The 24,145-nt window shown below is 47.9% G+C and overlaps 8 protein-coding genes across 8 annotated transcripts; 4 read left to right on the top strand and 4 right to left on the bottom strand.

Annotated features, from left to right (window-relative positions):
* Positions 1 to 1,130: 1,130 nt before the first annotated feature.
* Positions 1,131 to 2,215, bottom strand: RhiXN_08367 (alpha/beta hydrolase family protein; the record flags this gene model as incomplete). Its single annotated transcript, XM_043328183.1, has 4 exons — positions 1,131 to 1,414; positions 1,659 to 1,686; positions 1,749 to 2,141; positions 2,210 to 2,215. The coding sequence occupies 4 exons, from the start codon at positions 2,213 to 2,215 to the stop codon at positions 1,131 to 1,133; spliced, it is 711 nt and encodes a 236-aa protein (XP_043183568.1).
* A 2,936-nt stretch (positions 2,216 to 5,151) lies between these two features.
* RhiXN_08366 (alcohol dehydrogenase) lies at positions 5,152 to 6,686 on the bottom strand (the record flags this gene model as incomplete). The annotated part of the gene is made up of 10 exons (XM_043328182.1): positions 5,152 to 5,352; positions 5,414 to 5,574; positions 5,628 to 5,813; positions 5,866 to 5,996; positions 6,047 to 6,150; positions 6,205 to 6,306; positions 6,357 to 6,412; positions 6,470 to 6,481; positions 6,544 to 6,610; positions 6,663 to 6,686. The coding sequence occupies 10 exons, from the start codon at positions 6,684 to 6,686 to the stop codon at positions 5,152 to 5,154; spliced, it is 1,044 nt and encodes a 347-aa protein (XP_043183567.1).
* Positions 6,687 to 7,676: 990 nt separating this feature from the next.
* RhiXN_08365 (uncharacterized protein) lies at positions 7,677 to 9,047 on the top strand (the record flags this gene model as incomplete). The annotated part of the gene is made up of 1 exon (XM_043328181.1): positions 7,677 to 9,047. One exon carries the CDS (start codon positions 7,677 to 7,679, stop codon positions 9,045 to 9,047), a length of 1,371 nt encoding a protein of 456 aa, XP_043183566.1.
* Positions 9,048 to 9,252: 205 nt separating this feature from the next.
* Positions 9,253 to 11,110, bottom strand: RhiXN_08364 (uncharacterized protein; the record flags this gene model as incomplete). Its single annotated transcript, XM_043328180.1, has 5 exons — positions 9,253 to 9,371; positions 9,421 to 9,961; positions 10,057 to 10,414; positions 10,472 to 10,832; positions 10,891 to 11,110. 5 exons carry the CDS (start codon positions 11,108 to 11,110, stop codon positions 9,253 to 9,255), a joined length of 1,599 nt encoding a protein of 532 aa, XP_043183565.1.
* A 1,640-nt stretch (positions 11,111 to 12,750) lies between these two features.
* On the top strand, positions 12,751 to 13,917 carry RhiXN_08363 (Lytic polysaccharide mono-oxygenase, cellulose-degrading; the record flags this gene model as incomplete). Its single annotated transcript, XM_043328179.1, has 5 exons — positions 12,751 to 12,843; positions 12,898 to 13,047; positions 13,099 to 13,399; positions 13,454 to 13,842; positions 13,897 to 13,917. The coding sequence occupies 5 exons, from the start codon at positions 12,751 to 12,753 to the stop codon at positions 13,915 to 13,917; spliced, it is 954 nt and encodes a 317-aa protein (XP_043183564.1).
* Positions 13,918 to 14,905: 988 nt separating this feature from the next.
* Positions 14,906 to 16,555, top strand: RhiXN_08362 (Cys/Met metabolism PLP-dependent enzyme; the record flags this gene model as incomplete). The annotated part of the gene is made up of 5 exons (XM_043328178.1): positions 14,906 to 15,040; positions 15,093 to 15,283; positions 15,338 to 15,446; positions 15,502 to 16,209; positions 16,265 to 16,555. 5 exons carry the CDS (start codon positions 14,906 to 14,908, stop codon positions 16,553 to 16,555), a joined length of 1,434 nt encoding a protein of 477 aa, XP_043183563.1.
* A 1,446-nt stretch (positions 16,556 to 18,001) lies between these two features.
* Positions 18,002 to 19,536, top strand: RhiXN_08361 (aspartyl protease; the record flags this gene model as incomplete). The annotated part of the gene is made up of 6 exons (XM_043328177.1): positions 18,002 to 18,177; positions 18,234 to 18,349; positions 18,406 to 18,466; positions 18,535 to 18,732; positions 18,791 to 19,311; positions 19,376 to 19,536. 6 exons carry the CDS (start codon positions 18,002 to 18,004, stop codon positions 19,534 to 19,536), a joined length of 1,233 nt encoding a protein of 410 aa, XP_043183562.1.
* Positions 19,537 to 20,273: 737 nt separating this feature from the next.
* Positions 20,274 to 21,661, bottom strand: RhiXN_08360 (NmrA-like family domain-containing protein 1; the record flags this gene model as incomplete). Its single annotated transcript, XM_043328176.1, has 9 exons — positions 20,274 to 20,454; positions 20,513 to 20,596; positions 20,656 to 20,765; positions 20,819 to 21,011; positions 21,063 to 21,107; positions 21,161 to 21,278; positions 21,324 to 21,398; positions 21,455 to 21,550; positions 21,622 to 21,661. 9 exons carry the CDS (start codon positions 21,659 to 21,661, stop codon positions 20,274 to 20,276), a joined length of 942 nt encoding a protein of 313 aa, XP_043183561.1.
* Positions 21,662 to 24,145: the final 2,484 nt, after the last annotated feature.

Genomic DNA, 24,145 nt, shown 5'->3' with positions numbered 1-24,145 from the left:
TTCACTTAATATGTCTCTGTCATCCTTGGTTGTTTCCTAGAACCGTGTCTGTTTTCGATTGGGTTGTGAATCGGGTCTCCAAGAGTAGCAACTATCATTATGTATAGTCGTCTGTATGCTCTCTAGCTCGCTCTGTGTGTCTGTGTCTGTTCGCGTTCGTTTGTATATACTTTCGTTTATCCTGTTTATTCGGTTTTTTCTGTTTTCCAGTTGATGGGGGCGAGAATTTATATCATTTGTTTTTGGTTTTCATTGTGTTGTGTGCGAGTGTGAGTTTAAGAGACCAGCAGGTAATGTGCTTGTTCATTCTGGCCGTACGACCCGCAAAAAGACTAGCTCCCAGAGCGCCACCATCTTTCTCTCATCCATCTGGTAACTTGACTCTTTGGACCCAGGCCTAGGTCGTCACTATTGATCATGGTCGTCATTTTTAAAAAAAGACGAGAAATTTACCCGGTCCTCGAGCGTCATATTTCGTCAGCCAAACGACTAGACCAAGCTCAAAGTAATCTATTGGGGAGAGGGAGTCGGGAGAGCGTAAAGTTTATTTCCATTCAGTCCTGGGTTCTAATCGCTGCCTGTAGATCACTTTTCATTTCGGAGACTCCCTCCTTCCCCCTCGCCAAGGCCTCTTGATTCACTTGAATACTTGGAGCCTCGAGGTTTGATACGGTAGATCGATATACGGTGTACGGCATGAGAAGGAATCTGTTGCGTGTACTGTAGCGGGCGGCGGCGGCGGCGGCAAGGGTGCGTAAAGAAGGGCGGTACTGAGATGAAATAGAGTACAAGATGGATAGATCGTATCGGCGCAAACCGTTTTCCTATCTATACTACAAAACTGACATTTCACTCGTTCCTGGTGGTCACATAAATGTATTTATCCTATCCTATCTAGCGCTTCTCCCACAGATCCAGAGTCAATCTCTTGGATAAAGTAAAGATAAACCCAGAACGCAAAGCCACTATTACTATATATTATTTCGGTTCCTGGATGATGGGGAGCTGGGAGGAGCTGGGGGGGGGTCTCTCCGAGCGCAAATACCATCATCCTCTCTTCCATCTCGTACAGCACCCATAATCGACGAACAATACCCATCCATATGTTTATCTCTGTTGAGTTCACCCGTCTAGACCTCGTGGTCCACTCCACTTCCCAGCCGGTCTCCTATTATATGATCCAGGGGGCAGGGAGGGGAGGGTGATGAACTCGTGGTAGCCACGTTGTCATGAGCGTCATCGGTTAGTTGAATTGTCACGGGCCAGCGTACCGTACCGCGCAGTACCGCCCACATACTCTTAATTACGCACTCAGGAGGCTCGGGTTCCGGTTCCGGCGAGGCCTTCAAAAAGCCAAGGAGGGCGAGGCGGTGGGGGGACTGGTTAATGTAGTCAGGAGGTGTCGGTGTATGCGCTATTAGAGGGCGAGAATAGCACGGATGGGAAAAGAAAAACGTGTTCGGGTTCGCACAGGATTGTGAACGTGGCCGATGTATCGGCTGGCGGACCTTCGGATCGGGCTTCAGCGTCCCCTCCTTTGGAGATGGGTCATTATTAAGTTTAATACACGGTCCAGAGAATTGGGTTCATTTCATGTAGAATTTATTTGTCTTGGATGGGATTGCATCATAGGTTACTCTTTGCTACTTGATCTTTACGTTGGATCCCGTTTGTCCAGATGAAATCCTAGAAATAACGAATAAGTTTAGAGCTTGTATGTGTTCACGTCGCACTTTATCGGTACTTACTTTGGCGCGATCTATCATCTCAATCGAGCACGTATGTCCTGTCTCGGGTTGGACCCACACCTCGAGTGTCCTGCAAATCGCCGCATCTTTCAGCCGTTGCGTAAACTCTCTAGACCCGCTCTCTTCAAACGGTACGAGCATGTCGTCGGCTCCACTCATGACGAGGACATCTTTGCCTTTAAATGCATCGACTCTTGGCGTCGCGCGTTCCATCTCGCGTCTGAGCGAGGCTGGAAGGTACGGTGGAGCGAGTGCAAGGCCGAGGCCCTCTGCTCGATGCTGGAACAAGGTCAAGTATGATGGTGATCCAATGACCGGGACCACAAGGGATACGCGAGGTCGTGTGTGCCAATGTGCCAAGATGCGTGTCCACCCAACGAAATTCCCATCACCCTGGGAGAGAGAGATATGTCAGTTTTAGTAGAATCAAGTAAGATGAGCAAGTCGTTTATTGGGCTTACATCCATTTATCGATGGTACGTTCGTCATGGGGAAAGAGCAGCGGTTCCAAGTGGGTGATCAAGAATGATACGTCATGGACTGTGCCGGTGTACAGTGTGTACATGTCGTGAAGGTGGGAAATATTGTCCAGCGATTGAGGGTCGACTTGGCCATCGGGTAATAGAGCGACTTGACCGGTTTCTTTCCATCCTTGGTTTCGATCCCTTGGGGAAAAAATCGGCTTTATATTCTGTATAGTTTGATCTATACTCACGGGTCGACCGTTCTGACGCCATGATTTCTCTGATCCAAGATGATGACGATAACTTCACGTGCTCGCTCTTTAGGCCGTGATGCAGCTTCGCTGAGCACCGAGGTAGCAATGCGCATCAAGTACTTTTGCTTCGAGCTCCCTAAGAATAGTGTGAGGTCGACTCGGGGTTATAGGACATCACTTACCTAGGCGTCCATGCAATAGAAACAAGATTCCCACCGGCTCATTTGGAGCTTTCAATTCTTTCAATCCAACAACTTGAATGGGGATTCCTCCGATGCTTAGATTCGTTATGCTATATTCCGCCATGATAAACGTCCTGAACACAGAGTGTGGATTGGCGGTCGGCTACTCGCCTGCTCGTAAGCCGAACCAATCATGTTGAGGTTCGGTGACCCAAGGCTAGGTCATGTGATCTCGTGGCGAAGAATCCCACCATTGTCTGACTCAATGATATTCGGCTCAACAACCACGCTGGCGAATATTATAATCCACTCAGCCTGTGGATATATCCTGACGTGAAAAGGGAGTTCAGCTTCGACCAGGTGGCTTGGTAATCAAACCTGGAGTTGTTTCGTGGAGAGTATCATTGATGCAATAGTTTCTTTGAACGCTTAAACAGGAAATATCTCATCTGGTTTGTCTTAGCACTATAGTGCTACAAGGCAGGTCAGGACCAAACAAAGCTTAGACTAAATAGAGTACATAAACTAGATTCGGTCTAGTTGAATGGATGAAATGACAGTGATAGCCATATTTAGTTAAGTAGGAGGATCAAAGTATTTAATGCGCCTCGTGTGCAACTTGCATGGTCCATTTTCGGTGCCTAACCTGTGGTATATCATAGTGAGTCGGTCGCTTAGGCGGTTCTTGGCAGATAATCACTGCGAAGTTTGTGAATTTTATTGCAACCAGATCCATACGGTTAGTCGGTTTTCCCCAATGATTCAAATTAGATACTAGTAGGTACTCTCTTTGGTTCCCCGTTGTTCGGTGTGTCGGATGATTCAAGCTCTTCTGGCCATGTGATTCTAGAGCCAGGAACTAAAGGACCCCCACGATTCACGGGAGGGATCCATTGTTCTTCCGAAAGGGATTGAACTCGATGGTCCAGACATGCGCATATACTGCGAGCTTTTCACTGGTCATGACTAACCTGGTAACCTTATTTCTCCCGTAAAGTTTTGTGACACCTATTAATGCTGGCCGTGGCTGAAGCGTTTACTATCGCAGCGCCGGCGGGTAGATGTGATCGTCACTGAATTTACTACTAATTTTAGGGATTTAGGTCCACAATATCCACCAATCTCCCATATGGCCCCGTGGTCGCTTCGGTGACATGCAAGTCCTCGATCTGTTGGTTCCTTAAATTAATTCGCCAAGTTCGTTTTTGAAGCGCCTACCACACTAATTTGCTTGTGAATATGCGCATTGTTTACAGCACATTTGTCGGGACCTTCCCGGACACTCCTCGATGGTTATTGATGATCCTTAGATTTATCAGGACAATAGTTATGGTTACTGGGCAGATATTCTACGTATAGATTTGGGAATTTAACTATATACATGAGATGGGTGAATTTAGGGATAGGTTTAGAGCTTTGCAAGGTGAGATCTCATTTCCTGATCAACCATGTTCAGGAACTTAATCCTCATTAGGCACTACTCAACAAAGGTGCCAAATTGTATGTGACAGCAAGAGATCGCAAAAAGGGAAGAGAGAGTTGAAAGTCTAAAATCAGAAACCTCGGGAGGTCTCCCAGCATCATAGAACTCGATCTAGCAAATCTGAACAGCGTCAGGCGTGCCGTCGAAGAATACAAAAAGTTGGTTTACGTATCGCTATATGATTATGATGTTAATTGCGATGCATAGTATGGAAGAAGAGTTGCATGTATTTGCAACAATGCCATTCCAGTGTGAATACTAATGTTGACTGTTGATTATTGGGTTGAATAGTGGTGCGGCGATATCCCCGGTCGATTTAAAAACGACCATGGGTATTAGTTACAATTCGGTACAAATGTCTTGGGGCCATATCTCTTCACAACTTTACTGCTATCTACCCTCATAATACTACACAGACATCCAGCTCACAGGTGAGCGGTGTCTCGACATCCGGACACTCTTTGCTCATGACAATTTTAGGAGGTGTTGCGCGGGTCGTCAATGCATCAAGTAGAATACATTAGGTAGCACCTCGTGGTATCAAGTATGAGTCCCTCGTTCAACAGCAAAGAGCCAGACGCTTAACCCTACGTCTTGGGGCACTTTGACCTACCTCTATGCTGGTACTTTACAAGATGATAGGAACATATCAAGGAAGGTAGCTTGATATTTTGTCTTTTCACGTCTCCGCTGAAATTATCCGATAGTATCTTATCCCCTGGGGGAGAGTAGGTGCTGCCCGTTCAAGTGCTTTCGATTAAGATCGAGGGCGATAATTATGGGAATGGCTAGAAGAGCAAGTTAAGTTGCATTGATTGTGGTGCAGATTTGTTATTATGGAATTACAGCCCCCTTCCAACTCACGTTCTCGTTGGCATAATATTACTACTTTCTTGTCGAATAGTCGACCCAAAAAGTCTGTAAAATACGATAACCAAATATTCTATTCATTTTAAACTTGAACCCAATACAGCTACAAATAGCAAAACCATACAGTGATACATCAGACCGAGAGGATCCCTATGCATGCATTATAATCTGTGCACACTCAGGCTTGATAGCAATCTTCAAGCATTGGCGCGAAGCCATCTTATCAAGGGCTTGTTGGAAGTCGGCAAGCTTATAAACGTCGGTTACCATTCCCTTCGTCTTGATCTTGCCGCTGTCAAGATATTGGACGGCACGCGGGAAGCAGTAGGTTTGGGAGAAGGAGCCGATAATCTAGAAGACGCATTTAAGATTAGGATGGTACGTAGACTTATTACGTATCGAGGTAACTAACCGTGATCTCATCCCCGAAAATTTTAGAAGGCGGCCAGTGGACGAGGGCCTTGTTCTCATAGACACCGTAGATCATCAGAGTTCCCCCGCGACGAACGTAGTTGATAGCGTCGTTTGCAAGTTTTTCAACTCCGGTTGCTTCGACCTGTGTACGGTAAGAGTCTGTTGCGGTGTCAAATACTAACAGATTACATACCACAATGTCGAAACCGTACTTATAATCTTCCTTGAGCTTCGCCCATTGGGCCTCAGGATTTTTCGGTCGAGCTCAATATATTCGTCTGCAGCATCTAGTTGGCGAGCAATGTCCATTTTCATTCCCTTATTGGCAGCAATGACAACTTTGGCTGCGCCGTTCTGCTTGAGAAGTTGGGATAGAATGAGGCCGGTAGGACCAGCACCTAAATTCATCATCGGTATCATATTTTGTGCAGGATAAACGATGAGACGTACCAAGAAGCAGGACCTCGCATCCAACCTTTGGGCGGAGCTTATCGAGCCCATGAATAGCGCATGCAGCAGGCTCAAGTAGAGTGGCTTCCTCATCGGTCAAATTGTGGATCTTGTAGCACTTTTCCTGTTTGCTGTAGAACCTATTAGTGGTCGTAAAATAGGCTGCTATAGTGGCACATACTAGGCAATGTATTCGGCGAAACCTCCATCCTGCGTGACACCGCGAGCATTAAAGTCCTCGCAAAGAAGGGTTTCGCCCCTACGGCAGTAGAAGCAGTTGCCGCACTGTTATACAGCTGTTAGATACGCATATAAAATACCCAGGCGCATGTTACTTACAGTAATGCCGACATCGGCCACGACACGGTCGCCCTCAGAGAAACCAACGACGTTCTTACCCATTTTAACAACAGTGCCAATTGCCTCGTGCCCGGGAATGAGCTGTACGCCATATTAATTGCCTGCGACCATGAATAATTGACCGAGCTTACCGGGAACTTGGCAATGAACTCGCCCTCGTGAATGTGCTGGTCGGTTCCGCAAACACCTGGGGTGCATTGTCAATATGACGCAAGCATAGGAAGCCCCTGAACGCGTCACATACCACAGCAAGAGACTACCGAAACATGACCGCGTTAGGCAGTGATATAACGCGTCAATAATAAATGAGGGGCGTACCTTTGAGCAAGATGTCACCATCACCGATCTGAGGGATTGGTACGTCTTTGATTGAGAACTTGGTGGGCTGGGATGATATGTTAGTAGCTTGCGGTATGTCGTCCAACTGGGTGGGGTACCTCGGTATAGTAGAGTGCCTTCATAGTCTCAGACATGTTGGAATTTCTTACTGAAGTAGAGCGAGATTGGGGTGGATGTAGAAGAGAGAATAGAGGGCCACCCCAGGAGAAAACGCGCTATTTTATACCACCCTCGAATACGTTCATATCATATACTGACGTCACACTAATAAAATCGGTGTGAAATAAAAGACTCTCTTTGAGGTAAGGTCTTACCTTGACCTTCAGTCTTTCCTCGCAAGATCCTCAATGCACATCGGCAAGCAGATAGGCCATCATATGAAAATCCGTCGATGATGTCATACCTAAGCATTCTTCCCCGCACTTTTGACTAATATGGCAGACCTACACAACTTTTTTGAAAACGATTCACCAAAATCCGCACAGTATAGGCGTGTTTGATTTTAGTCATTCTAAGTAATCAAATCGACTGTCGCGGAGAGACAGGGCTTATCGATCAATGCAGCTGCTGAGAGAAAGTTATTGAATTATTGGAATTGATAGGGTGGTTGTTCGCAGTACTGTGTGTAGTGGCAAAGGGCTCACATGTCTTTCGGCATTGCAGGTGAGATGTGCGCGTAGTTCGGGACATGGTCATCAAGTAAAAGCCACCCTAATTCCTCGCGCATGCCAAATACAGCATTCAGCATGAGTTATATGTGCCGTCTTTTCAAACTGTACGAGCCACTGCTTGTCAACGTGCAATCGATACTAAACTGCGTGCAGTCTCCTGGGTTGATCATGGGCAAGCAAACCCGATCGTTCGATCTTCCTCGGCGCCTAGGGACATCTTACCTTCGGAAAACGGAGAGGACAGCCCGGATCCAAATCTCGCCAGCCCCTATATCAAAGTCATTTCTATACTTTATGTGCCTTTGGACAGAATGGGATCCATCAAGAACACCAGCTCTAGACTCTTGGCTATGATATCTCCGCGTTGCAATGAGACCATAAATACTACGCATTCCCACCGACGCTTGTTCCCTCCATTACAGCTATTCATTCCACACCGACATGTCTCATGATTATGATGTGATAGTTATCGGAGCCGGCGCTGTTGGCGAAAATGCTGCAGATTATGCCACTCGGGGAGGCCTCAAGGTTGCACTTGTCGAAAATGAGCTCGTAGGCGGTGAATGTTCTTACTGGGCCTGTATGCCCTCGAAGGCCCTATTGCGTCCTGGTGCGGCTCTGCATGCTGCTCTTTCGGTAGAAGGCTCCAAACAGGCGATCCCGTCCGAAGCGAGGCTCGATGTTCCAGCAGTACTAGCCAGGCGTGACGCCGCTACCAGCCATTGGGATGATTCTGGTCAAGCCAAATGGGTCAAATCTGCGAATATTGACCTCGTACGTGGCACTGCAAAGATTACCGACATACGCAAAGTGACTGTAGGCGATACAATATATAATGCTCGCTATGCTATTGTTGCTGCAACAGGCTCCTCCGCATTCATCCCAGACGTTCCTGGGCTGCGTGATGCCAAGCCCTGGACTAGCCGTGAAGCAACCAGCGCCAAGTCTATTCCAGAAAGTCTCATTATAATTGGTGGCGGGGTAGTGGCATGCGAAATGGCCACCGCTTATGCTGGGTTTGGCTCCAAGATAACCATGGTAGTCCGAGGCCAAACATTATTGGGAGGGCAAGAAGATTTCGCGGGACAATTTGTCGCTGAAGCTCTCGAAAAACTAGGAGCTTCTATACTCCTCAACACGTCCCTCACCAAGGTAGAACGTAATGGAGAATCGGTCACAGCGACAACGCATGACGGACGAAACATCCTAGCATCAGAAATACTTGTCGCAGCAGGCCGCACCCCCAACACAGCCGATCTCGGAGTTAAGCAGTTTCAATTACCCACTCTTCCTGGGGGCTGGCTTGACGTCGACAATTCTCTACTTGTTCGTACGACTGATTGGCTCTATGCCGTGGGTGATGTTAATGGCCGTGCACTACTGACGCACCAAGGAAAATACCAGGCCCGCGCAGCTGGTTCCGTCATTGCAGCTCGCGCGTTGGGAAAGACTTTGCACACCGATGCATGGGGTGTCCATGTGGCAACCGCAGACATACGTGCAGTCCCTCAGGTTACCTTTACCAACCCCGAAGTGGCCAGCGTTGGGCTTATGTCTCATATAGCCCCGCAAAAGGGCATCAGCACGAGAGTAGTTGACTATAACCTTGCTTGGTTAGCTGGGTCGTCCGTATACTCTGATGACTACAAAGGCCAAGCACGACTGGTCGTCGATACTGATAAAGAAGTCGTCGTGGGCGCGACGTTTGTCGGTCCCGAGACCGGAGAACTTTTGCACGCGGCTACGATTGCCATTGTTGGGGAAATCCTATCGGGCGTCTATGGCATGCTGTACCCTCGTATCCCACTGTGAGCGAGATTTGGCTGAGATTATTGGATAAATATCTCTCCGAAAAGTAATTCCTATAGGAGAATAGGCGGGCATAGGATTTGGGTGAAAAGTTCGTTAAAACAATGTAATGAAGAATACTTTTGCACCTTTAGTACGTATAGTAGCTACAATCTGGAGCCGGGAAATAAATAAACCACGGAATATATGCACATGAATTTGCTGTAGACTACCAGTCACTTTTGCGAACGCATTTAGGAGTCCAATCAATCTTGGTTAGATCTTCTTCGCCTTTCTGCCCGGGGTACTTCCCACCCCAATTGGCCAGGTCGGAATAAAACATATTGACTGGAGACGAATATCAGGCTAAATCCAAGGAAGAAAGCGGAGAAATTACTCACATCTAGATCACATTCAGGCGTGCATTTATTCCACATAGGCCAGTCTAGCCATTGCATCAATTTGTCAACCTGAGTTCTCCAACGATCAACCAAGTCTGTAGGCTTTGTGTCTGGCAGAGGATCATATGCCTCAGACCAAAGTAATGATAAAACTCTGCATATCTCATATAGCGTGCCCTGCACTCCCGCGTACAATGTCCGTTCTTCGCGGGTAAAAGTCTTGTGTGGGAGATGGGAAACCAAGTATGAAGAGCAATGTTCCAGGATGGGCTTGACCCATTCATGAGTCCGACTTTTGTCCATTGAAGTTTGGGAGTAGCGTGCTTCGGCTCCAGAATCTGCTAGTGCAGTGTCATTTGGAATGGTGTCTGGGGTAAGATCGGGCATGAGCATAATCATGAGCTGCGCGCGAGCGCCCTCGACAATGGCAGTAGCATTCGGAGATATGGAGTCCGGTTGAGGAGCAGCCGGAGATATTCTAGCCGAGAGCCATACCGATCCATAATCACGGTCGTCAAAGCTAGCCAATCGACACCACTCGTCACCGGGGCATCCGGCCGAACAGAATTAGCAACCCAACCCCGGAACGTATCAATATCTTCCTGAGATAAACCTTTCTCGCGATGCTGAACCTTCTCAAGGCCTCTTCTCAGTTGAGTTCCGGTTCGGAGTGCCGGATCATAAAGTGTTACGAGCCTAGCCACGTCGAGGCGCACACGAACTTCACCTGGTGCTCGGCCGTGCCATGCTGCTGCTTGAAATATTTCGGAAACACGCTCCGTCAAAGAGGATAGCGCTCCTCTCCAGTGAGGTGGACGAGACTCCTCGAGGGAACGCAGACGAAATCGGGTTGAGGGCGAAGTGAGAGAGCGGTTGAATAAGTTGGTTTCATCCCGGGGTTCACCCGGCACATGACCACCCTCGGTTGGAAGGATGTGCAAGCTGGATACAACTTCAATCCCTTGATGGAAATCACAGTACATGATTTCGCTATTGTGTTCAATCAATATAAACGATCAAGGCAATCGTGTATAGAAAGGTACATACAAGTCCATCTCCATTCTCACATACCCATCAATGCTGAACGCCTTTCCCCATTGACACAGGTCGTTAATCAGTGCTTGCTCCTCAAAAATTGTTTGATTTCTGATACGTCCCCAAGCTAACAAGTTCTGAGTGTCCAATGCTCCAGATAGTAGTTTAGCTCCACCGGCTCCATCAAAGTAAACGACGCGAAGGGAACGCGTGGTGACAAAAGTGAACAAGCGGCCGTTTGAACCCCCAGTAAATATTGTCGCATGTTCAGGATCAAAAGCGAGCCAGTCAGGCTCCGATGGAATTGCAGCGTCGCCTCGTCCATAGTACAGGGTGGTACCGACGGGAATGCTCCCGGGAATTATCGATGAGCCTATATAGTAATGACGGTAAGCAAATTATTGAGAGATATATTTTGATCCAAAGTTTACCACTCGGATATCTCGTGTTGGGCCAATGCCGGAGTAGTGTCGCCAAGCGGAAGAAAATGTGGTTGTCATAACTGTCTTCTGATGGAGATGAATCCCAGCCAGGTTGTGAAATAGTCCCTTGAGATAATCTAAGGGGTTTCTGGGCCGGGGTACCAGAGACAGCCGAGCTGGATACAAGGCCCGACCCGGCCAGAAGGTGTACAAATAGTTCGGTAAACATTTTGAGACGAGGACGAACCCTAAGGATGGAAAACTGGATCAAACACTAGTGCAAAATGTACCACCCGTCTTAGCTAATATGACAGATGTCGGTGCCTTATTTGTATACTCCATATAAAGAATCTGAGACATTCCTCAGGCTTTCAGGAAATGCCTGAGTTAAGAATATCAGATGATTCTGGACGACTGGGCCCAGATATTTACTCTGCCATAGCCATTGTACTCGTTGTATTCGGGCTGAGGTTGCCTGAAGATGAATTCACTTAGGTTTTGGTGTTTCCAAGTATGCTACAAAGAAACAACGTTCTTGATCGGGGATTCGGTCTCAGCCGTTGGTCAAGTATCACATATGAAGCCTCCACAAGCTGCGATTCACCTGACCTATGCACGTCTCAGAGGGTATAAATCAAGGTGAGACCTTCACAATTTCGTCAGGAAAGAGGACTTCTATGATATGCATGTCTGTAGACACATGTATAGCACTCTTACACATGAAAAAGTGATACAGAAGCTCTGCTGTAGACTATGTAGGCGGCGAACTTTTGTGATGTCAGCCTTACGGGTGGCACGGAAATTCCTGTCCTCTTCTACCTCTATCGTGTCAAGTTCCTAAATTTAGAATTTCTTCCCAAAACAACGACGTTGAGTGTAATTTGCCCCTAAATAAGCGGGCATGTAGGCTGTAGCTAGTACAAACCTTCCTATTCTTAGAAGTAGGTTTGCTAGTTCATACCAGTACAATGCGTGCAAGCTTACTTTACGTAGGATTAGCCTTCAATAAGTCATAGTGGTATTCTTTGTCCTCCGGTAACTTGGGATATATAATCTCCGTATACTATTACTGCCAAAAAAACGTTATATATCGTGAACAAGGTCACTTCTACTGGCTCAGATCCACTGTATGTTGATTCCTGGGGGGTCTCAGTAGAAGGTGGCGCAGACATCGATGATAATCACCAAGCCGAGCGCTATGTCACATGTTTCCATATGCATGCACATACCGAAAGGTGACCTGTCTCCGTGTAAATAGGCCAATTGTAGTCCTGCACTTAGCACTATCTGGCGGTAAATTCACGGACGGATACCGCTCACGTGACTCAGATAGGCTTTGTTCCTGGGTTCAGTCGCATCGCAACCAATGATATGTGATGAAGGCCGTAAAAGGTGCCGACTTCCACGTATGATGTAGCGTGGCTACCACGTTGCCGACCCCAGATTCCTTCACTGATCAATGAACCAATCCATGGCGGCCCGGCCGTATGTGCTTATGAGGCATATGGGCGTAGTGAAGTAAAGGAAGGGACGGTCGCCATATCCAGGGGGAGCCTTTTGCAAACTTGATCACTAATCATTCAAGAAGTCTATTTTCATTTGCGTTGGATGCCGTTTCATAGACGAGAGCACGGTCCACATCACAACGGGAGGCGAGAGGAAGCTCTCGGACTTGTAGTATAAAAGCTCCTCGAACAGGCCGCTTATCCTTCAAACTGGTTTCTCTTCTCTTCTCTCTCTCTCTTCTGTCTCACACTTGCGCCTGTGGCCGCTACATTCTTTCTTGTCAACACTCTTTCTCAACTCATCCGTCGTTCGCGCAAAACTATTTTCCAGAACCTTTAACTAGAAACTACTGTAGCATTCACCATGTTCGCCAAAGTCGCTGCTCTTACTTTTGTTTCGGCCCTCGTTGGCCAGGCTATGGGACATGGTCTTGTCTCCAGCCCGCCTATTCGCCAAGTGAGCAGACCCTATTTTATGGGCACAGAGATAGCTACTAAGTAACTGCACTAGCCTGGTGATGCCTTCAAAGCCAACTGCGGTGACCAGATGTTCTACAACGTGAACTCTGACCCTGCAGGTAACATCCAGCAACTGAACCAGCTCAAGGCCACTTCCTTCAGCGCCAGTTCTTGCAACCTCAACCTGTGCAAGGGTCTCCAGGTTCGCATCGGTTTTGACGTTGCATACAACCGCATCTAACTAGTAGTGTAGTTCGCAGATGTATCTGCCGCTAACATCCAGTCCTGGACCGTTGGCCAGGTCGTTCCTATCAAGGTTGATATTCGTGCTCCTCACACTGGTAGCGCCAATGTTTCCATCATCGATACGACAACCAACACCATGATTGGCTCCCCATTGAAGACCTGGGACGTATATGCCAGTGTCTCTGCTCCTATCACTGCAGACCAGACTTCCTTCAGTGTCACCATCCCTGATCTTGGTGGCAAGTGCAAGACCGCTGGTGATTGTGTTCTTCAATGGTGGTGGGACGCCCCATCTATCGACCAGACCTGTGAGTTTGCTCAACATCCACCATAGCATTAAGTTGTTGATTATGCGACTTTAGACGAGTCTTGCGTTGATTTCACTTTGGGCGGATCCGGCTCAGGTGCTCCTTCGACTCCTTCTAGCGCTGCTGCGAGTGCCCCTGCTGCTACCTCTGCCGCTTCCCAGCCTGTCGAGACCTCTGCTCCTGCTGCGACATCTGCTCCCGAGACGTCCGCACCAGCCGAAACATCTGCTGTTCCCGAGCCGACTACCACAAGCGCGCCTACTGCTACCGTTGTCCCCACCACCTCAGCTGCTCCTGCTGCGACAACCGCCCCTTCTTCATGCGGGGGTACCCTTAAGGCTCGTGACGTCCGCAGCGGCCAAAAGTGGGCTCAATGCGGTGGTATCGGTTTCGACGGTGAAACCTCCTGCAATGAAGGCCTTACTTGCCGTCCTTATAACAAGGTGAATATAATATCTCCATTCTGTGGAATTATGTCGCTGACCACCTCGGGACAGTACTACTCGGCTTGCGAGTAAATTCCAGGGGATTACTCATGTAACGTAGCTTTCCTTGACGGCAGCCGTGTGTTTGCATCGATCCGGTTCATCGATGTCAAGCCTAGTTACAGTTAGCTTTCTTTTCCTTTCAAGCTTGGCCTTGACACGTTTTTCTGGACATTATATGCGCAATTCACAATACTATTTTCGTCATACATCATCCCATTTTGAGTGTGCATGGCATCATCGACGGCAAGTCATCTAAGCATCGGACGATCACTTTAGAAGCCCCCTGAAAAATGTGGGGTGCCATACGTTGACGATCATGTGTTCTGACGATACCCCGAGTAAGACCTCGAACAGATCTGTGTTGGTCACCAGGTACGTTCTAAGTATGTAATTGTTTGCTAGTGGAGGTCATTCCTTGACGAAACCATCCTTTCAGAGTGATCACCTTGGGATGCTCCGTCCGGTGAGCTCCGGTTATTCCTCGCTATATGGCATGTCTCTCCCCTGTGGCCAGCTTCCATACTGTGAATCGAAATTTTGGTGGGCCAAGCACGCATCCACGCGGTATTGGGAATCTCGATACATGAGCATTTGTAGGGCGGGGATCACAAGGCCCGTAAATGGAAGCGCCACCACGCTCACCACAGTTGTTTTACAAGAATATATGCCACATAATATTTGCTTGGTATCTCTTTGACAAACCTCTGTCTTTATAATACGCCTGCATGTTTGGGCTGTCGGGTCAAGCGGCTGAGTAAGGCCGTTTGTCGGGATGAACAGGATTGGTCATGATTGCTGTGCTGAATCAATTTTTGCTGCCCGAATCGGACATAATTGCATCCGGCTCCATCCGGAGCACGTCATTACCTCGCCATATTATCACTTATTCAGTTGTTGATGAGTAACCTAAGATTTGTGAGCCAGTTACTAGATATAAGACCAAGGCCAGCTCATAGGATGTACTGCAGTCCTCCTTCTTCCCTGCATCACACCTAGACCTCTCAACATCCCACCAGAAATGTCTCACACTACCGCTGGATTTGGTACTCGTGCAATTCACGTTGGTTCAGAGGCCAATGCTGAAACCGGTGCTGTGATTGCTCCCATCTCTTTGAGCACTACATATAAACAAGACGGCGTTGGTAAACACAAGGTGCGCCAACAGTCGCCAATGTCAACCAAGCCGATTCTTACTCTACCAACAGGGCTACGAATATTCTCGCTCTGGAAATCCCAATCGGGATCAACTAGAGCGCTTACTAGCTTCGATCGAAGCTGGTGGAGGTGACGCTGTTGCCTTTGCTTCGGGATCTGCAACCACCGCAACTGTCCTACAAGCTCTTGGACCCAATGCTCACGTCGTCAGCGTCAACGACGTATATGGGGGCACGTTTCGGTAAGTACCAGAGGTTCATGCACTCAAACCTTATGACCAATCCATTGCCTCTAGTTATATGACCCGAGTAGCCAAGGAGAATCAAGGTCTCGAGACTACATTTGTAGACCTCGAGAACAGCTCGGACGAGCAAATCACTGCGAGCTTCCGAGACAACACCAAGGTGTGCATACTTGAGACCCCAAATACTAGCATGCCCAGACTAACCATTCAAATAGCTGATATGGATTGAGTCACCGACCAACCCCACACTGCGCTTGATTGACATACGACGAATTGTTCGCCTTGCTCACGCTCACCCATCTAACCCTCTCGTATTGGTCGACAACACATTCTTGTCACCATTCTATTCTTCCCCGCTTCTCCTTGGAGCCGATGCTGTAGTACACAGCTTGACCAAGTACATCAACGGTCACTCCGACGTGGTCATGGGCGCTCTGATTGTCCCTTCGGCATCCACACACCCTCGCGCGGCTGCATTCGCCGAGCGCACTCGGTTCTTACAGAACGCCACAGGTGCCGTTCCGAGCCCTCATGATTGCTGGCTGGCTCACCGTGGTGCCAAGACCTTACATCTTCGCATGCAGGCCCATGGCCGCAATGCCCTCAAAGTTGCCGCTTATTTACAGGCAATTGCCGGGCCCGAGTCTGCCGTTGAGAGTGTAACCTACCCAGGACTTGCTACTCATCCTCGTCACGAACTCGCCGTTAGACAGCTCTCCCCTCATGCCAAGAAATTCATCGACACACTCTCATCCAAGGAGACCGCGACGGGCGTCCCTTTCGGAGGAATGATCAGTTTCAGGATCCGAGGCGGACTTGATACTGCTGAATCCTTCTTGGTTAATAGCCAATACTTTACGTTGGCAGAAAGCTTGGGTGGTGTTGAGAGTTTGGGTGAAGTACCTGCCATTATGACTCACGGAGTAAGCATATATTTTCTTCAGAGTTCAGTTCAAGTTACTCATGTGCTCTACGCAGTCTATTCCTGAAGCCGAGCGCGCTGCGTTGGGAATTAGTTCCAATCTTATCCGCTTGAGCGTTGGTGTCGAGGATGCGGATGATCTCATTGCCGATATTCATCAGGCACTCAAGGCTGCAGTACCCGGGCTGGCCGTCCCCGAGCCGCTTGCGATTAAGACGCCCGAAGCGAGCCGTAGCGTCAACGATACCCCAGAAGGAAGTGTCCCAGCGACCCCTGCTGATGCCCTCCCAGCTCAACCGCTCTCTAAGCCTCTAAAGCTGGAGGAAATGTCACAGATCTCTTACTAGACCATTTATCACCCTCGTATCAGGTATGCATTCGCCTTCACCTTGTGTAATTTTTCACGCACTGGTTATGCCGCTTTGGGATTAGCACAGTATACTGTAGTATTATAATGAATAGACATTTCGAACGTTAAATTGAACCAGAATTGGGAATCTCTCGGGCGCTCAATTCGATGCGGCTCATCATGACTTGGTGATCTTTGCTCACATTATCTGATCCCGTGTAACTTGTACAGCCACCACTTTCGAAGACAACTAAGACCTGAGCACCATGATTATGAACACCCACACTCCGATTGTTTCCTTTTACCTCTAAAGTTGATGTATTTGCATTTTTCTCGAATTGCAACTTGGTATTCAATATGAACCAACCCTCGCTAGTTTGGTACCACGACAGCTCGTAGTTATATATCGAAAACCATCTAAGGTATTCCAGATATGTCGAGTTGGGGGAGGGAGGGATCCCTTGTAACATCATCCACCATTAAATATCAATTCGGATGTTCCATAGGCGAGACCCCTTTCGGAAAAAGTCTAGGTGGTCAATGACATAGCCGGTTCAGCCTCTCGCAAGTACGCATGTGAATGTGAAACCTTGCGCGCGCCAGACTGATTGCATGTGCTCTAAGCATTCGCGTATAGGTGCGATATTAGGCCTAATAATAGGAGTTCTATAAATAATTCATCGCTTGAACATGGATAATAGATGGGAACGAAACCATGCGCTCCCATTCTGGTCTTCCTGCTTCTGCTATCAACGGACGATTCTTTTTTGCATCACGCGAACCACAACTAACGACCGGGGAGGTCGACAACACCCATGTCCATCATCGAGATTGCAAAAATAGTGGGTGATGCTTCTGTAAACGTCGCTCTCTGTGTTGTTGCCATGTGGGTCTTGCTTTTGCCGGCGTCAACTTCGCAACGCTGCTTACAGCATTCTCGGCAAGTCTGCCAGTTCACCAGTAAGTTATGAAATCTACATTGCATTATTTATGGCATCTGACAGTGATTTGTTTAGTCTTAGCATAATTGCTCAACGTACTGTCGAACGATAAGCAAACAGGTAAGATGCTATGACTACCTTCCCAGGAGCCAAGGATCTTCTCCCAGTATTTCCGTTGCGGAATTCCGCCCCAACTGTGCCGCCAATTACTCTTGCATATCAAGCAGGCTATTTTTATTCATTCACCATGCGCCTCAGAGCAGAATATCTGACATGGGACTCCTTTCACACGGCTATCATCCTCCTCATTGGGCTTCGATTTCGACAACTGCTGATTTGTTTGGCAAGTCTCATTCAATGCACCATGCGCTCCATTAGATATTGGAATAAATGCATATATCCAACGCTGTGGGAGGAAACAAGTATAAAATTCACTGCGCAGCTCGCTCCAAAAAAACAACTCATTTGGGCCTACTTCACTGGGTTAATTATCTACTGCAGCAATGATCGCCTCCATCGCCATCGCTACCCTTGCCGTTGCCGGCTCTGTTATCGCTGCCCCCGCTGCTGGGGAGTCTAAAACGATCACTGTCCCCCTCCACAAGCGTGGTTCGCCTCTTTCCAAGGATGGTGTAGTCGTTGGATCCGCCCTCGCTCGCCAAGTTACTCGTGTTCAAGGGTAAGTACACGGATAGAGTTAAATTAGCCACCTTAATCAATATAATCCGCAATTAGCAAATATTCCCGAGGTAACGCGGCCTATAAAGCCAAGACAGGAAAGGATCTGTTCACTGGTATCAAGCCGTTGGAAAAACGCCAGAAGGAGGCGCTCACTGATGAGCAGGATGAACGTTAGCCCTATCATCGTTGCATAGTAAATTCCCATTGATTGATGAATCATTTCCAGTCTGGGCTGGTACCATCGGCATCGGTACTCCCAGCCAGTCGTTCCTGATCGATTTCGACACGTGAGTATCTCATTGAACCAGTGGCAATTAGATTGATTCGCTGACCAGATATCCGACGAACTTATCAGTGGCTCTTCGGACCTTTGGGTTCCCTCTTCGTCTTGCACAAGCTCGGGGTGCTCCACTCACAGAAAGTACAGCACCTCAAAGTCATCCACCAGCAGCAAGAAGAGTGGAAGCTTCAGCATTAGCTACGGTGATGGTTCGACTGCTTCTGGGCCTATCTACGCTGATACGGTCACCGTTGCGGGACTAAGTGTTACTGGGTAAGCTCTCACCGAAATTTCCATTTGGTTACTAGTCCGTTTTGACTCATTTACTTAGTCAATATTTCTCTCCCGTGACTTCGGAGTCTTCTTCGTTCTCTTCGGATCCCAGCGACGGTATCATGGGTCTCGCCTTCTCGTCTATCTCGTCGATTGGTGCCCCGACTTTCATCGAGAACTTGTACTCTCAAGGCAAGATTTCCTCCCCGACCTTTGGTTTCCGTCTCGCCTCTTCTGGCTCCGAGCTATACCTCGGTGGAGCCGATACCGCCAAGTACACCGGCTCCATCACCTGGTCGGCACTCACTTCTAAGACCTACTGGCTGACCACCGGCTCATCGAGCGTCGGAAGCACCGTCGGCTACTCTGGTGCTATGATCATCGACTCTGGCACCACCCTTGTGGTCGGCCCCACCAGCAGCGTCAAGGCCTGGTGGGCCAAGGTTCCAGGCTCAGGAACCTGCAGCACCTCGGTTTGCGGTGCTTCTGGCTATTACACCTACCCTTGTGCCAGTCCCCCAAGCGTCAGTTTCACCTTCAACGGACGTAAATTCCCCGTCTCTTCGACAGACTTTAACTGTAAGTCACGCTTAGTTTGTTTTGTTTTGTGAACCAAACTTACCGTGCCTTGCTCCTTTTGCAGTGGGTACCACCGATAATAGCGGCGCTACTTGCGTTGGTGCTATCGTGGGCACGAGTGGCGTCCCTGACAACGCTTGGATTGTTGGTGACACCTTCATGAAGAACGTCTACACCGTCTTTGACGAGGCCAACTCCCGCGTCGGGTTCGCTACCCCTGTCTGAGGGTATTAACAAAGCTTCATCCCCAAGCCTAGCTTGCTGAAATAATGTATGCGCTATTTTTGTGTACCTAGAACTAAACAAATGTATCGTCTTCGTTTTGCGCTCATTGGTTTTCTATATGTAAGCGGCCTTCAAAAAGGACCCCTGAGTGGCTATTCGCAATATCCTAGCCTCCGCCTTGTGATGAGGAAATATCATCCACGTCAACTTCCAAAGCCCACGCATTTCCAGTCACAGCCATGGGTCGGTCTGAAATAGCTGACGTTCTTGAGGTCTCAAACACGATGTGTGCCACAAATGCGCCAAACAGAGCTAGACAGTTATCACTGGGACTATTTGATCGCCGTTGTTATTGCCTTGTGTAGCGCATGGGAGAATACGCCGGTACCAACACACTTCGGTCAAACTACCATCAAGGGTGATGTAAATGTTGGGACCATTCCCAAACAGGGTTGTTATGCGCGGCACAATGGCATGTAAGTGGATATATTGATTGATCATCGGACTATTCTGACGCCAGAACTATGACAGAAAGTTATACAAGATTTTCTTGGCGTGTCTGACCACAGCAGAAAGTATAATAAAACATCTAAATAATCATACACGTGCGAGTTCTAAGGATATTCAAAAGATGGGATATAACGAGCAACAAGAAAACCAGAGAAACAGAGCCAAGGAACGAAGGGTGTGATCATCAAATTTAAAGCGTCCAGAAGAAAAAGGGTTGTGAGGTGATGTTATACGATAAATCGTTCTTGTGTACGATAGCATTGAATCATTGTCGGCTGCTCCGGCGGAACTTCCCTATACTCCTTCACATAATCCTCGAACGACTGGTTGTCTGGACATAAACGTTTGGCGAGCTGCACGTCGTAATAAGGCTCTTTTTTATCGTGCTGGTCTATAAACCACTTGAACCTGTGATCCAGTTCGCGGTCAGAACTTCAGTTTTTGGAACCTGAACCTTGTGACTCACACGCCCCACGCCTGAAGAATGAAGGGTTGATGTTCCATAGCCATAAAATCCTCTCGCGTAACCTCGGTCACTTCTATATAAGAGCTATAGAATCGCAATGTTCATTATTGGGTGCACAGACGTCCAAAAGGGAATGTACTTACCAAGTAACTTCTGCAAAAATATCAGCGTATTCGCGTGGTGTGATGTACTCGTTGACAATATTCATATCCTTTCCGATCCATTCTTCAGGATTGGTGAAAGCAGCGGTAATCTGGCTCCATGTTGATGAGCGCCCGAGCGGTGCTAGTTCTAAGAGAAGCTTACATATGCGCCAATATCCTTGGGTGATATACTCGGCATTGGTATGTCTGTTGGGAATGGAAGGTAGAATCTCCATCCACCCGTTCGAGGATCCCGGGTCATGGCATCGAATAAGGTGAGGTTGCTGTAGTAGAACGAAGTAGAAAACACAGTCCAAGGAACACCAGAAGCCCGAAGATAGGCTGCAGCTGTAGCTCTGGACAAAGTATGTTAAGCCGGAGTACAAAGACATATAAAACCAACTCACTTGTGCTCCAAGATTACAACAGGTGGGTCGTTTTCTGCCCCCGCTCTTGAGGATTTTGTCAGATCAAACATATCTAGAAGTTCTTTGATTTGACTCACGATAATACCAAGTGTTCGACCCCCGCGGCTTTTGCTGCATCAACAATGTTGATGCCCTGCTGCGCCTCCTTATCGAATGCCTCAAAGTAGTCGGTGACTCCAAAAACGCCATAGCACCCTAAAATAATGAGCATAAAGCCTCGATATTTTAAACTGGACATACCTCTGAAAGCAGATATCAAAGAATCTACATCATCAAAGTCTCCCCGAACAACTTCCACTCCAAGAGTGGAGAGGGCTGAGAACGTAGATCGATCAGATCGCATAATATTGTTCGATGTAAGATCAACCAACCTTTAGCATTGGCGGAATCGGGTTTTCGCGTTAACCCGCGCACAGCGAATCGACCATCGCGTAGGAGATGTTTTATGGTACTTCCGCCTTGGAAGCCTGATATGGCACATTCAATAGGAGAATGGGTTCAGTAATCTGATAGCTCTCCAATCGACGTTTGAGCTCACCTGTCGCGCCACACACAGCGATAATCTTTTTATCGAACATGCTCGGTAGAAAAGCCGGTCAAGGAGAGGAACAGGCGGGGCTATTTAACTGAGGGACGAGTGTCGACCACCAGTGTGCTTTATAGAGCTGGGGCTTGCTCGAGTGTTCTGGACGTAGGTACCAGATTGCCGGGTCGTGACTGGACCCCTAACCGGCAAGATTCATCATAGATGTAACCTTCTTCCTTAACTTTTACACATGCTGCCAAAAAGAGGGAGCGATCCAGCCACTCGGAAAGTATTTCGTATTTACTTGGCTTTGGCCAAATCCACCAGTACCGATCCAAGCGCAAGCACCGAGTTCCTCGTAATTCCCTCAGTCACCAAAATTCGATTCGGAGAGCAAGTACAACTGCTAATTCAAGCAAGTCAAGCGACTCTCCATATATACTATTCACTGTACAATGTGTGCGGGCAGCTATATAACTGGATTTGAAACACGACTCTCCATCCAGCCACCACTTTGCTCTTTGGAGCGCGTCTATTATGCGTACAGTCCATGCTGCGGTGATGTAAATCGGCGTTGTGCCGAACAGGGGTTTTGGCCTCGAACCCAAGCGCAGGTCGGAGCTGGAGAAATCAGGTGCGGGCTAATGGAATACGGACATTAGCGATAGGTAACGTGATGCACGGATGTGTACCGTAATTTTATAAATAAGTTATAGACTACTTGTATTCTCGCCTACCTAATTTTGGAAATCTGACAACTCCAGTACTCCAGTGTTTGTGTGCGTTCTGTGGGCGGCAAAATGACGCGGATACAACCTTAGCATGTTTGCTCTTTCTCGCGTGGGTTCCGTTGATTTTCCTGATATCTTATTAGCCCTGTAAATCGACTCCCAGACTGTTCCGAAGACCATTTGACTTGCCGCCACTACATACGACAGGTCTGACGGCTGATGAGTATTTGTCCGGGAGTGTTTACCCTCGAGTCCCTGACGCGGGCAGGCACACGAGGTGATGATGACCACTTGATGACGATATTGCCCACATAAAATCTTGGCCATACTGTATTTGTGGTGGCAGTAGCGAGGAACTTATGGCGCGTATCGCTGTCACTACATTCGGCTAGTGGGCCTCGGACTTGCGCACGCACAACCACACAAGGGTATGCGCTCTCCTCGGTACCGCGTTCAGATTTCATTGAAGACCTACTAACGGAATGTGAGTTAAGCAAGTCTTATTCGCATTGAAGCATTAAGCCCTTGGTACCCAGAGCCACTGCGCGGATCATTCTACTCAGCGCCACTCTGATGAGTCGCGTAGCAAATAATTACTACCTTATTTTCCTTACCCTCGAAAACACCCAAGGCATCAGTGAGTCTAGATGCGGCCTACAAGCCCGTGCGGCTAACTGAGCCAGACTGTCGTGTGTTTTTGATTTCGATTTTCCATGATCTGCACGCTGGGCTTAACTATGCTTCCATATGCCTGTGGGATTCAAGCACAGGCTGCACAGCCAATGATTTATTCCCTCACCCTCGATGTCCCCCCCCCCTCATCCCAAATCCATTGATTAATTGGCTATTGGACATCAAATAAGGTCGTATATATGAACATAAGGTCATGTTATAACAAGCATAGCTGGACCATGTCTTCCGCTTGCATTATAATTCTCCGGTGTGTAGCCCAAATCGCCGGTTCACCTCTTACATTATACCTGAATAGGAGTTTAATTGGTGTTGAAGCCTCCTGCACACGCCGTGCGCTGGACCCACCCGGCCACATGCCGCCTTCGAGATTAAATCGTGCACCTGATCAAGCCTGAAAGAGAAAAGCCCAAGCACGTTAGTTTGGTGTGCCAAGGTGAACTTTGAAGATTAGGATTAGCCTCTGTGGGTTCGATTTGTTCCGCGAGTGAGCGAGCTCAACCGAATGGGGATGGCGAATTGCCTGATGCTTCTGTATATCTATTGGCATTTCTTTCTCCACGGTAAACTGAATACTACTCGATCTAGAATTGCTACATCAATCTTATCGTAGCCATATGCGTGTATTACCAAGTGCTAATTCAAACCGTGTCTAAATAAATACTCAAGGCGTCAGAAGAAATATTTTATTCGCCAATTGCAAAGCATTCAAACTATTAGTATTGGCTATATATCTGTTCACGGACCAACAGTATAGGCGGTTTGAGTGAATATGCGCAATCATTCAATGTTGTTACCATGGCCGTAGGCGGCGCCCCCGCAGCTACGACGAACTCCCCACATCGTGCCAGCGGTCAGTCGGGAAAACCTCATCTCTTCTTGTGCATCTATTATTATAGCCCTTTGAACGAATAATGCCGCAATTGATTCCAGTGTCCGGCAGTTCAGACAGGTTTCCTTAGTAATTCGCATCACAAGTTCATGTAGGTCGTAATGTTCGAATTTATAATGTTGCCAGGTGGCTCTTCTCCACACTTCCATTCAGCCAAAGCACTATTAATAGCAAAAGTCCATCATGTGAGGGCAGGTTAATTTCCCATATGGCAAATGGGTTG

This window comes from Rhizoctonia solani, chromosome 10 (assembly GCF_016906535.1).
Source record: "Rhizoctonia solani chromosome 10, complete sequence".
Lineage (NCBI taxonomy): Eukaryota > Fungi > Basidiomycota > Agaricomycetes > Cantharellales > Ceratobasidiaceae > Rhizoctonia > Rhizoctonia solani.
This window is presented reverse-complemented; position numbering and strand designations above follow the sequence as displayed.